At 40.4% G+C, this 12,335-nt stretch overlaps 1 protein-coding gene across 1 annotated transcript in view; it reads left to right on the forward strand.

The window, feature by feature from the left end:
- Window positions 1-320: 320 nt before the first annotated feature.
- CPM (carboxypeptidase M) overlaps window positions 321-12,335 on the forward strand; it is a 54,385-nt gene continuing 42,370 nt past the window's right edge. Inside the window, exons 1-2 of the mRNA XM_015405714.1 lie at window positions 321-335; window positions 591-753. Of these exons, the coding sequence (XP_015261200.1) occupies window positions 600-753 (154 nt within the window). The 5' untranslated portion in view covers window positions 321-335; window positions 591-599. The remainder of the gene's footprint in view (window positions 336-590; window positions 754-12,335) is intronic.

The following is a 12,335-nucleotide window of genomic DNA, read 5'->3' on the forward strand; positions in this document are numbered from 1 at the left end:
CATCCTTCGTGCTTCAGACTTACTCTTTTGCACTCGAAAGGCGGGGGGGGGGGGGGGGGGGGGGGCACGGAAGGGAGCGCGAGGCAGCCGGCTGCACATGTGTGTGCATACGCAGTTCAGCCGGGAGCCTCGATTGCTCCTGAAGATGGTTCCCTGTGGGCGGGTCTGGCCTCTCTGGACTGGATGGCTCCCGTGTCACTCATCGAACCAGGGCACAGGCTCGCGCGGAGAGATTGGCCCGGCGCCTCTTAACGAGCGCCTCGCACTCCTGTTCAGCTCAGCAGCCCCTGAGGCAGAGCGGCGGGCGCTGCAAGGGTTCCAGTCAGAGCGCTGAGGTAAGGCTGGGAGCGAAGGCGCGCAAGAGGCGCGCGTGACGCTGGGCGAGGCTCGTGCCATTCCCCGGCGTAGCTGTGCTTAGTTAGAAACTCGATGTCTGTTTGATTGTTCTCGTTATTGTTTTACTGTTCAGGGCTGTGTGGGAAGAAGGACGGGGAGGAGGCGAGACGCTCCGTCCCGCTTGGAGCTCTGCTCTTTCTCTCAACTCTCCTCGCCCCACTTGGCGCTACTGATTGGCTCTACTTCTTTCCTAGAAGATCAAGATGGACATCCTGTGCCTTGTGCTTTCGCTCCCTTTGGTGGCAGGGTTGGACTTCAGCTACCACCACACTGCGGAGCTGGAAGCTTTTCTGAGGGAAGTGCACAGGAATCACTCCTCCATCACTCACTTGTATAGCATTGGAAAGTCCGTGGAAGGTAGGGTTAGTCTTCATGCGCTCTTCTTGTGGACAGAGAACTTCCTTTGGGAAATGCTCCATAGTGGTAGATGTGACTGTGTCGCGGCCAAAATAAAGAGGAGTCTTGTGGCACCTCGAAGACTAAAGACGTTTTATTCTGCCATATGCTTTCATGGACTGTGCAGCCCACTTCTTTGCATGCAGTGAGTGGTACCTTACTGTGCAGACATTATATGTACAATTTATGACATTTTGTTAGCCTCTACAGACTCCTATTTATTATGGGGAACTACTGACAGAAACGTGTTAGTCCAAAGCACATAAAGTGGAATTAAGTGCCAGTGAAACCAATGGGATTTCCACTGCAGTCTGGCACAGTTACTCCAGCCAATTGAAATCAATAGGTTGGAATAACTTTGTGCAGGATTGTACTGTCACTTCCATTTAATGGTTCCAATTCAGAGAAAGCTGTTCATGCCTAAACCTGGATGAAATTATTAATTTCGACAGAATTGAGGCACATGGTTTCTTCTGTATAAAAGCCACATATGATTAGGAGAGGAGTGCAGGCATGTATTGGCAGGGTAATCCCACTTAATTAAATAAACCAGATAACATCCAAAACATTTTGAGACAGGTTGATGGTGCTCAATTTTTAATTTGTGGGTTTTTAATTTGATGAACTAACATGAAAATGAGTTTTAGGGTTGATAAACAATACTCTAATGATATTTAACAAAATATCCTTTGTATGTATTTATTCTATTATAAAATAAATGTGGAATTACAGCATAGAGTTCAGGGAGAGCAAAATGTCTTTTTCAAGGGTTTTCACATTTTTGTGGGAGGACATAATATTTTTAAAATCAAGAAATACATTTTTTTAAAATCAAGAATCCACGTACTGTTATTTTATGTCCCCAATTCACTGGTCTATGGAAGGTTGGAGTATTGTGCGGGATTTGTGTGTGATAGCATCGGTTAACTAGTGCTTGTGATGTTTTTGGTGGCACATGGTATCTTTCTTCCCCTGCGATTTTATTATTAACTATGGAGGAGGAGAGCTTCCAATTTATTCAGAGGTATAGTGGAAGGACCTTATCCCCCCCCCCCCAAACATGCAATGAAAACAATATGAAGGGGAACAAATTTAGAGTCCAGTGGCACTTTTAAGACCAACAAAGGTTTATTCAAGGTATGAACTTTCATGTGCAAAGCACACTTTTTCAAATACAGTGGAATGGGAGGTAGCTCTTTTATTACAAAGGGACTTCAGGAACAGAATTGAAAGGGAAATTGCTGAATTACAAGTTATTACAGCACTTGGAACAAAGTCCTCCCCAGGACTCAACAGGGATATTGGTTTCTTATATCATTACATATGCTAACTCATTCAGTCCTCACATATGTATTCGCATACAGAGGGACTATACATCCTCTGTATTTTAGTGTATTTCTTTTTCAGAATAGTATATTAGAATACTGAATGTTATACAAGGAATATTGGATTGTTTGACTGACATACACTGCTTCCACCTCGAAAGAGAAAGTAAAAATGCTGTTAAGTGACCTCTACACTCTGTGAGTGAATGGAGTCTCAAATGTATCTTGACATATTTATGACCTTATAACCTTAGCTTGTTATTTAATTCTGTTTTTGCATAGCTTAAGACATCTTCATCATGTTGCATGTTAATTTGCTGTCAGCCATCTATAAGTTTGAACCTTACCTCCCATTCCACTGTATTTGAAAAAGTGTGATTTGCACACGAAAGCTCATACCTTGAATAAACTTTTGTTGGTCTTAAAGGTGTCACTGGACTCTAAATTTGTTCTACTGCTTCAGACCAACACGGCTGACTACCTGGATCTATCAATATGGGGGGGGGGGTGTTGCTTTGATCAAGAAGCCGTTGCTATGGGAAGGAATAAACTCCTCCATCCCCCAGCTTCTCCAGACTGGCAGCTGTTAGCAGCTGTATTTCAGAGAAAAAGAAATCAGCAGGGGTGAATTTCCCGTATAACTTGTGGTATAAATGTCAAAAACTATCAATTATAGTCAATGGGAGGTTTTCCTGCAACATTCAAATTATAATTGACTTTTAAATGTTTTAAACAATCCAGTTTACTCACTGTCAAGTTATGACATTCCTCTAATGTGTTTAGCCTTTGGTTTAAAAAAATACTTTTTTTGTCTCTACCATGCAAACAGGTGGTGGTTAAGGCAGCTTTTCATACTTCAAGGTAGCTGTCTGATAGCTTTTGTGTAAACAGCTGAGTTTTGGTAGAGCAAGCTACTATAAACTGAAGCTGTTTTAGGGCAGGGTTGTTAAGGGGGGGTAGCATGGGATAGGTGATTTTGTCAGATCTCAGAAGCGAAGCAGGGTCAGTACTTTACCTGTCCAATGCGACGAGGCAATCCTGAAGCAAAAATAGGGGAAATACTAGGGAAGGGGTTGTGTGTTGACCAGCAGCACACGTGGTAGACTTCAGGCAGCGCTAGGAATGGAGTCAGCCAAATAGGGTGGGGTCAGGTAGGTAGGAAAGAGAGAGAGAGCAATGGGCAGATGCTCTTCTTATATACCCTAGAAGTGGATTGGGGTGTGTGCCACCAAGTCACATAGTCTTCAGTAATTCTAGAAAAATCTAGTTACTAATGGTCAGGAGATGACTGGGAGAATAGGATTAATAGGTGGGCAACTGCAAAGACATTCAACTAATGGTAACACCTTTAGAAAGACAAAGGAAAGAAAAAACAAGTAATGTTCTGGCTTAATGGATGGTTGTTAGTTGTAATGACCCAACAATCTGCAGCTGTGTTGTCAGAATGGGTGGTGGATGGCTGCACCAGGTGCTTAATCCACTCATGTCATAAGTCCTTTTGTTTTACAATGGAGAGCACGTGCAGCATCTGCAAAGGTGGGGGAAGGAGAAAGGTGCCTGCATGCTGGAGAAGAAGTCCTTCTATGGAGTCCTTTGCAGGATCACTCAGGCTTCTTGTGTAAAGCATGGCTGCTTCATAGGGAATTGCTGCTGGCTGCTATGTACGTCTGGTGTCAGGGAGGTTGATTTGCCTCCTACAGGGATGCATGGGTGAAAGGCATTGGGTATGTCCACGGGTTCACATCTGGCTGGCACACTGCTTCAGGGCATGGCTTCCCTTGGCTGAGCACATGTCTACAGTCCGGGACGTTGGCACCATCATCGGGCTACTGCACAGTCCAGTCCCCTGGCACACTTATTATACAGTCCAGCTTACAGTTGTAGTCCATAGCCTTATAGATGTTGTGTAAGGCTCTTGCAGGGCAACACATGTGTGTATGATTTGGTATTTGGTATTGGGCTGTTATATGTTTTTTAATTCTTTACTAATAAATACATGTCTTTTTATATTATATACATTAAGTATTAATTGTTGGCCCTCTAGTCTGTTTGACTTACCTCTTTAGGTTCTTGATCCTAGGTTTCAGGGTTAAGTTTGTTCCCCTTTTTTGCCCCTAGAACATGAATGTGACATGTTTTAATCCTACAATAACAATATAAAATATAGGTAATACCTGTTCATTCTCATGAATGGAGATGAATGGTTATCCACAATTGTAAATGTCTGTGGTGCTTTACATGGTATTTTCCCACGTGGGCTTTTTTCTGTATGGGCTTTTTTCCATGTGGGTTTTTTCCTGTGGGCTTTTTTCCAGTCACTGAACAACGCTACCTGAACAATACAGTAATGGTGCATTTCACTTTCTGTCTTTCTGCTATTCACTTGTGTGGGGCAAATCAAACCTGTCTTCAGCACTGGGCAGTACAATGTCTGTTGATATGAACTCGCATAGATATATTGTACTTGTATGGGTGTGTTTTAATTAATTTGAATAATTGTAATTATAAAAGTGTAAACAAATAACTCTCCTCCTGAAAAGCTTACGTTGGCTGATTTTATCACACTTTCTCCATCCCCTCAATTTACACCTTAATCTTAAGTGCATTTGCTTGGGAGTATGACTGCTTCCATATGGGGACCATTCCCCATTATTCTCTCCTTACACAGTGGCAACAGAACTTCCACACAGGAGTATTCTCTGTTTTATTGCCCCCGTACCTGCCACACACCCCCCAGTGCTGGAGTGCTTTTGCTGTTGTTTTTTAAATAGTAATAGGTATATTGCTGTAGTGTCATGACATTATAGTGTTATACCTACTACCATTTTTTTTAAGCTGGGAAAACGCCCACCAATGAGGAAGAATGGACAGAAAATGGCACCAGATTTGGACATGGAGGTGCAGAAAACCACACCTTCCCATCCACACTATGAACAGACCTACTTTGAGTATAGTAATCCCAGAAAGTTCATAACAAAGCAGGTTTGTGAATATGCTCTCTGAGGTAGGGTGAAACCCTGTAGGTGGATGACTGCATGAGGAGTTAATGCTGAAGCTGTAAAAACCTTGCTGCAGAGATTGGGGGGTGGAGGGGAGGACGGGGCAGGAGTGCAGAGCTAAAGTTTGATGTGGAGTTACCCTGATTCTCACTGAGTGCTTGCTTCAAATAAATATGACCTCAATTTTTAAGGCAAGACTCATCTATCCTTGTACACTCCTGAAATAAGGTACAGATGATGTCATCCAAATGAGATGGCAAGGATTTGCAATCTTTGTCACTGAGGAATACATCACTAAAGGTAAGCAATTTAAAGATTAACTTTCTTGCCTCTGCCATACTCACCTGTTTTTAGACTTTAAAAAACCCCCCAACCATTTATTCTGCATAGAACAGAGTTTGAATCCAGAGGTACCTTTAAGACCAACAAAATTTAATTCTGGGTATAAGCTTTCATGTGCATGCACACTTCTAGATGTTCAGAGCAACACAGTCAGTGGATTTAAAACGATGCAGCTCAACTCAGGATGGCTCTGTAAATCATTCAGAATTTTCAGATGCCCATGTGGACAGGATAGGCTATCTTGCTAAGAGAGTGAAACCAATCTAGTGTGGGTGATATCTTGTGCAGCAGTAAGTTTTCATATTCAGTTCTCTAATGAACATGCTAGAAGCAGCAATGGATGAAGAAGCTGCTTAGAGAGGAACAAAAATGAAGTGCCCTGCATTCAGCAATCCCTTTTGTATGCGCACTGGGAGCCCTGATCCAGTTATCAGGGCAGGAGCACTCCCCATCCCTTTCTCTCTGTTGGAACTGCAAGGATCTTTTTCTCATAGATCATCTATGATCAGTAATTTTGAACTAGCAAAATTAGCTGCAAGACATTACCTTAAGGTTTAAATCCATATCTTTTGGGTGCCTATAAATATTACTTGTACATCTTTGCATAAGAAACGGTACATTGTTTCCACAACCTACATCAGATTAAGCAACTGTTATAGTTTGACCCAGATAATTTTGAAGTCCTGTGTCTCTGCTAAGTATAGGGTGCTGTCTGTTGCATTAACTGTTTCACCATGGGAAGCCTTTCTAGCTTCTCTTTTGTTACAGCAGTATTTACATGCATGATTTATGAGGACTGCATTTTAATTCTACTGTTCCTTGATGAGATAGAGTGAGCTGATAAGAAGGCATGCTTGATGTCATTTGAAGAGTTCCTAATATATCATGCTGGGCTTTCCCCCTTTAAATAGAATGTTGGGAAAGCTACATTTGCATACCCACTCTTCAGTATGAACATCTAACGAAAGAGAATTAGGCTGCGGTCCTAAACACATTTATTCTCATTAATTTTGATGGAATGTACTTCCTGGGTTCCATTGTTGAACACTGAAGGGCTGGGATGAGTTTTATATGACCAGTTTTAAGAGTAGACTATCACCACTGACAACACTATACTCACCTCAAAAAAGTAAAAAAAATGCTGTTAAGTGATCTCTGCACCTGAGAGGAGTGAATGGAAAATTTCAGTCTTATTTTGACATATTTATTGCTTTACAATTGTTGACCTTATAATCTTAGCTTGTTATTTCGTTTAGTGTTGCATACATCTTCATCAAGTTGCACATTAATTTGCTGTTCATCCCATCTATGAGTTTGAACCTTACCTTTCTTCCAATGTATTTGAAAAAGTATGCATACACACGAAATCTGATACCTCAAATAAAACTTTGTTGATCTTAAAAGTGCCACTGTAAGCCACCCTGAGCCGGCCAAGCTGGGAGGGGAGGGTAGAAATTTAATAAATCAAATCAAAATCAAATCACTGGACTCTAAATTTGTTCTGGTGGTTTCTGTATTTTCAATTGGATACTTCCAGGTTTTGTTTTCCTTTCTTTTGCTAAGAAGGCCAAATGTGCAACCTGACCCCAGTGCCAGCACCATTTTGCACACCTGTTTAGCATTCCACCAAGGATGCTTAGAAGATGACTTGAAACACCACCCCCACATTGCTTCCCTTTCTAACATCCAGAGTGTTGAAAAGTTCTGGAGAAGAGGAAAAGTTGCACACAGTGTATGTTGTTTTGGTTGATCCTAATGAAACATATTGCATGACTTTCATGGTTTTGAATTTTGCTTTGGACTACTGACCCATCTGCCTGCTTAAATGCTGACATGATTATTTGGGGCATATGATTTTGTGTGTCGGAGCCCATTTTGTCAAATGCCAATTGAATGTAACTGTTCAAGTGTTTGGCTAAGTGGACTCTGGTTCATGAAAGCTTATGCCAAAATAACATTGGGTATTGCAAGACATTCTGTTATTTGGTTTGCAGCAGACAATTACAGCTACCCCTCTGGAATTTGTTATTGACCCATTGTAACAGCAGCAGCAGCAACTTTCCTGTGTAACAAAGAACGCACTCACTTGGAAGTAATTGTGAATTCATAAAATTCATTTCCCTTGGAAGGGTGATCCCTAGTTGATTTTTCCTTAGAGTTCTTCCATGATTATATCCTTTTAAAATAAATGCACATCTGCTTGGTAGTACTGCGACTCAACTAGGTAAAATGTAATAATGAAAAACTTACTGTATGGGTCTATGTTAGCAAACTTCAAGGGCTGCCAAAAGCAGCTTCTGCAAATCTGCTTAGTTCTTGCAGGTGGTCAGAATGCAACTGGTTGCTGCAAACTGCTTTGCCCCAAAGTTTTGGAAAAGATTGCAGCAAATCATGGATGGCTGCCATGTGGGGCAGGAAAGTTCGGATTTTCCTGACCATGCTCACATGGCAGCCAGTAACTATGTCTTCCCCCCCCAAACACACCAGGGGCTTTTAAAAAATAAACAGCTGAATATCATTACATTGATTATCATTATAACAATAATGTGTGACAGGGTTTCTGAATTCCCAGCTTTAATTTTAAAATAATAAAGACTTTTCATTGCAGTGATATATGGAAAAGGCATATGTCTGCAATTTTTAACTTCTTTTTAAAATGAAAGCCGGGAATTCACATATTGTTAGAACATCATAGTCTTTGCTTCTGTTCACAGGATACTGTCTGATGCAGTGCTAACTCAATAGGCTGTCTACAGAGCTGGCACTGTTTTTACTCTTGAGCAAGATTTTGCCTCTGTCAACATCAAGAGGAAGCAGATACTGGCTTTGAACACATCTTTAGTTCTGCACAACTATAACCTGTTGGATCTCAAGATGCTCAGGAGAAAGGCAGGCATATAAATATTTCAAATAAATAAAACAAATGCATAAACCCAGTTGCAAGGTATTACCACCTCCATCCAAAGAGCTATATATAGTTTTCAGTAATTAAGGTTTTTTAAAACACGTTTTGGAACAACATGTCATTCTTCCTTTTTACGACTAGTTTGTAGACTTTGGTAGGGTTCAGTAACGACACACCACAACAGATTTCTTGTGAAGCTTACTGATCAGGCTTTCTGTCTCTCTCTGTCCCAACTGCTTTCTGACTGCCTGTCAGAAGTGCTTTATTCAGAGAGAAAAAGCAAACTCACACATTTTCTCCCCCCTGCCCTGTTCAGTGAAAATGTTACAAACAGTAAAAGACTTTAAGCTAAAATCACAGTGTTCTTCACAGAATGTCCTTTCTCATAGCTCATTATTATCTTGCCCGAATGTTGCAAAGACTGTGCTCTCAGTAATTCATTGTGCTCTTAGTAATATAACAGACTCATGCAGACTGTGCAGTTGCCAATCTCTTGGTGGGAACTTGAGATCTCCTGTGCTTGCCTCACAGGAGTCTCTCGCTCTCCACACTAGTTGTTTGTTCTTCCAACCTGAAAACTTTCTACGTATTGTAGGAGAAGAATGAAAACAAAGCACAATGCTCTACTAATCCCAATTATGCTTTAACATGAAAATTGACCAAGAAGGATCTTCTGGAGCTCTAGGATCTTTGCATGGCTCCATATTAACTATGTTATCTAGCAGCAGAGACAGACTTGTCACCAATGTTCCCTCTAGGCTGTGGAGTATTGTGAGCAAAAATTCTGCTTTGTGAGCTACTGGCATAAATGTTGTGAGCAAGCGATTTGGCTACTGCATAAACCAGTTTGCTCTGGAGCCATCGTCCCCGAGCTGAGACAAAAAATCTGTGAGCCGGAGGCAAAAACACTGTGAGCTAACTCACACTAACTCAGCTTAGAGGGAACACTGCTTGTCACATGTAAACAAATTCTGGCTTTTGGTATAAAATGTGGTATCTAATCTGTGGACTGTTATATGGAATACATTAGATGGTACTCCATGGTATTTACTGCATGTTCCTGATGGTAATTCACACTGAGGTAAAATGCATGTAGAAAAAGTGCCTTAATCAGTTCTTGCACATATCCTCAGTTTTGTCTCTGGCATGTTCCTAACATAAACTAACGGAGCTTTCACAAGTCACTCTAAGAACGTTTCCAACCTCAGTGGGTAAATTCTGAACATTACTAATGTGGGAGGATTCATACGAGAACAAGTTTCAAGATCAAAAGTACATTTTGTTCGATATGGCTTCCTTTCAGTTCTCACCTAAGGAAATTCAAATATCATTTGTGGACTCGTGAAAATGTGTTTAGAAGGTTAACACATGCACATTTTATGAGGAAACAATTTAAGTTGTGGCACTTAATTATGGTAGATGCAAAATATCATTCAAAGTTATTACAGAGTGCATAGTTGTGGAGATAATTTATCAATATTATTAAAGTGCTCCCCAGTATGTATCAGCATAGCACAGATCTCTGTATAGTAAACAGAAACAAAAGTAGTATTGGAGTATGTTCCTTAATATAAATACAGAATTAAAAATTGTACTATGTTTAGCCTAGAATATCAAAAAAGTTTTGCACAGGCCACCTTTGTAGGAAGCTGTCAGTACTTTAAAGAGAAAATAATATTTCACCTTTCTTTTGAAGAACTGAGTGTAAGCATAGCTGTCTGTAGTTACTACTTTAATAAGAAATGTTCTTTGCCTGACTTTCTTAGAATCAGTGTACAAATGAATGGTGATAAGTACTATTCATTAGGATTAAAATTTCTCCTACTATGCAAATCCTCTATCTTTATATTTTCCTTTGCAGCGGAATGCTTAGAGTGTTCAATTTATGGTTATGTATGCCTAGAGTGGTTATGTATGCAACCCAGAAGTTTATTGCCAATAATTTTATCAGATGATATTGCAGGCGGATATGGATATTTGTAGCATCTTTGAATGTACTTTTAGATTATCTAATACAGCATACAGTTTCTCTGACCCAACTATAGGCACATGTACGCAAAAGTAGACTTTTGCATGTATATCTCAGGTAGACATAGAATTGCATATACAATCTGATACTGCACATTAGACTTCCTGTTTTGATCCAACAGATAATACTTTATGTGACTAGCCCTTTTAAAAGGAACTAGAGTTATGAATGTGGTTTCTAGCGGGGCACTGAGGTGGGGTGTAGAGAAAGTGGAACCTTGGGCATGGCGTGCAGAATTTTCAGGCTCCTCCATTGCAGTGACTCAGGAAAGGAAGCCTACAAGGAGACTGAGTTTGTGGAGGGCTAAAAACCCTGGCTCAAATCCTAACTGGTATCTTGGAGGGAGAGTCCTAGTTTGTCTTTAGAAGAGAAAAACAGGGATTCCTCCCCCCGTATATACTTGAGCAGGCACATTACATTACTTGGTATGGGACAATATAGTGGCTGCACCTGGGAACTTGCACAGATCTGCCCTTCGGCATGTCTGTCTGTCTAACTGCACATCATATGTTGCTGCATGTTCTTGTACCAAATCAAGAAATGCTAAGGCTGATGTCATCTGCATGAAAGAAATTCCCATCCAACTTCCGTGGGGTCTACTTCTGAGTAAACATGCAGAGAATCAGGCTGAAGTCTTAATCATAAAAGTGAAGGCTATATGGAGATTTATTTTAAGGATCAGCTATTTTTCAATTTCTCATCCCTTATGTGAAGCTTGACAACAGGTAATCATGCAAGTGTGTATTTTGACAAATGACTGCACAGTCCTCTTGGTTCTTATTACTACCCAGTGTATGTATTTTTCCATAAACTGCCCAGCAGTTTATATCATCTGTCTAGGATGGCTCATGTGTAGGTGGTTTTGGCCTCTTGTCCCTTCACTGATAATTTATTTCACTGTAGTAGTGACGGCTTATGCCTAGTTTTAGCATGATGGTTTTACAACCTTATTATTAAGGTTGCACTAATTTAAGTATAATGGCAATAAATCTAAAACCAAGACAGATTAGTAAATGATAATCTACTACTCTGTCTTTCCATGTTGGCAAGCTTCCAATTTTGATATAAATGGCTGTGAATCCTCAAATATCCTTTCTGGATTTCAAGTTGCTGTGGTAATTTTACATATAGAAATAATTCAACCCTATTCCTATGGTCACCTTTTCATGCCAGTTTCCTTAGCACAGCCAATTCCTGAGACTGTTTTTTGTTTGTTTTTGTGGATAAGCATTACATAAATATTGAAACAAGTAATTACCTGAAAACTGTCATAAAGGGCTCCAGAGTCTCCAGTTTTGTAGACAGTTGTTTCCTTTGGGACTTAAATAGCTGAAAGTTAGGAAGGCTTCCATTTCTATCAGTACAGCAGTGAAACACTCATTCTGAACAAACAACTATCTATAGTTATTTTCAGTTCTAGACAGAACTAAATTAACATATTGCTGTATCCGTGCTTTCAATCCATTAGCAATGAAAGCAAAGTTTGTCCTGATGTCTGAAAGGGCCTCGTGTTTCAAGTTTCTCATCCTTTCTAGCCCCTGTGTGAACTCAACAGCTGGGCTTATAAATTGTGTGAGAGTGGGTGTGTGTAATTGGAAAAACAACCACACAGTGCTGCATTCAAGAAGGTCCTGGATCCTAGCAGGACACCATCAATCGTTAACATTTAAATTTGAATACTTGGCTGACATAATAGAAAGAGGTTTAAAATTATTAAATTGTTGCATCAGTCACACAGTTTGATTTTAAACCAGACGTTAGGAATAAGAAGACAATTATAAGTATGCTTGATGATGGAAAGAATAGAAAGATGACATTTGCTTTATACGCACAATGCGAATATAAACAACAAGGCAGAGCTGTGAGGAGTTGTGGGGGAGGGAACATCTTATCCTCGAATCACTGCTTTCTCTCTCTCTTCTCTCCCTCTCACTCCTGTTGTT

This window comes from Gekko japonicus, unplaced genomic scaffold (genome assembly GCF_001447785.1).
Source record: "Gekko japonicus isolate JY-2015 unplaced genomic scaffold, Gekko_japonicus_V1.1 scaffold53, whole genome shotgun sequence".
NCBI lineage: Eukaryota > Metazoa > Chordata > Lepidosauria > Squamata > Gekkonidae > Gekko > Gekko japonicus.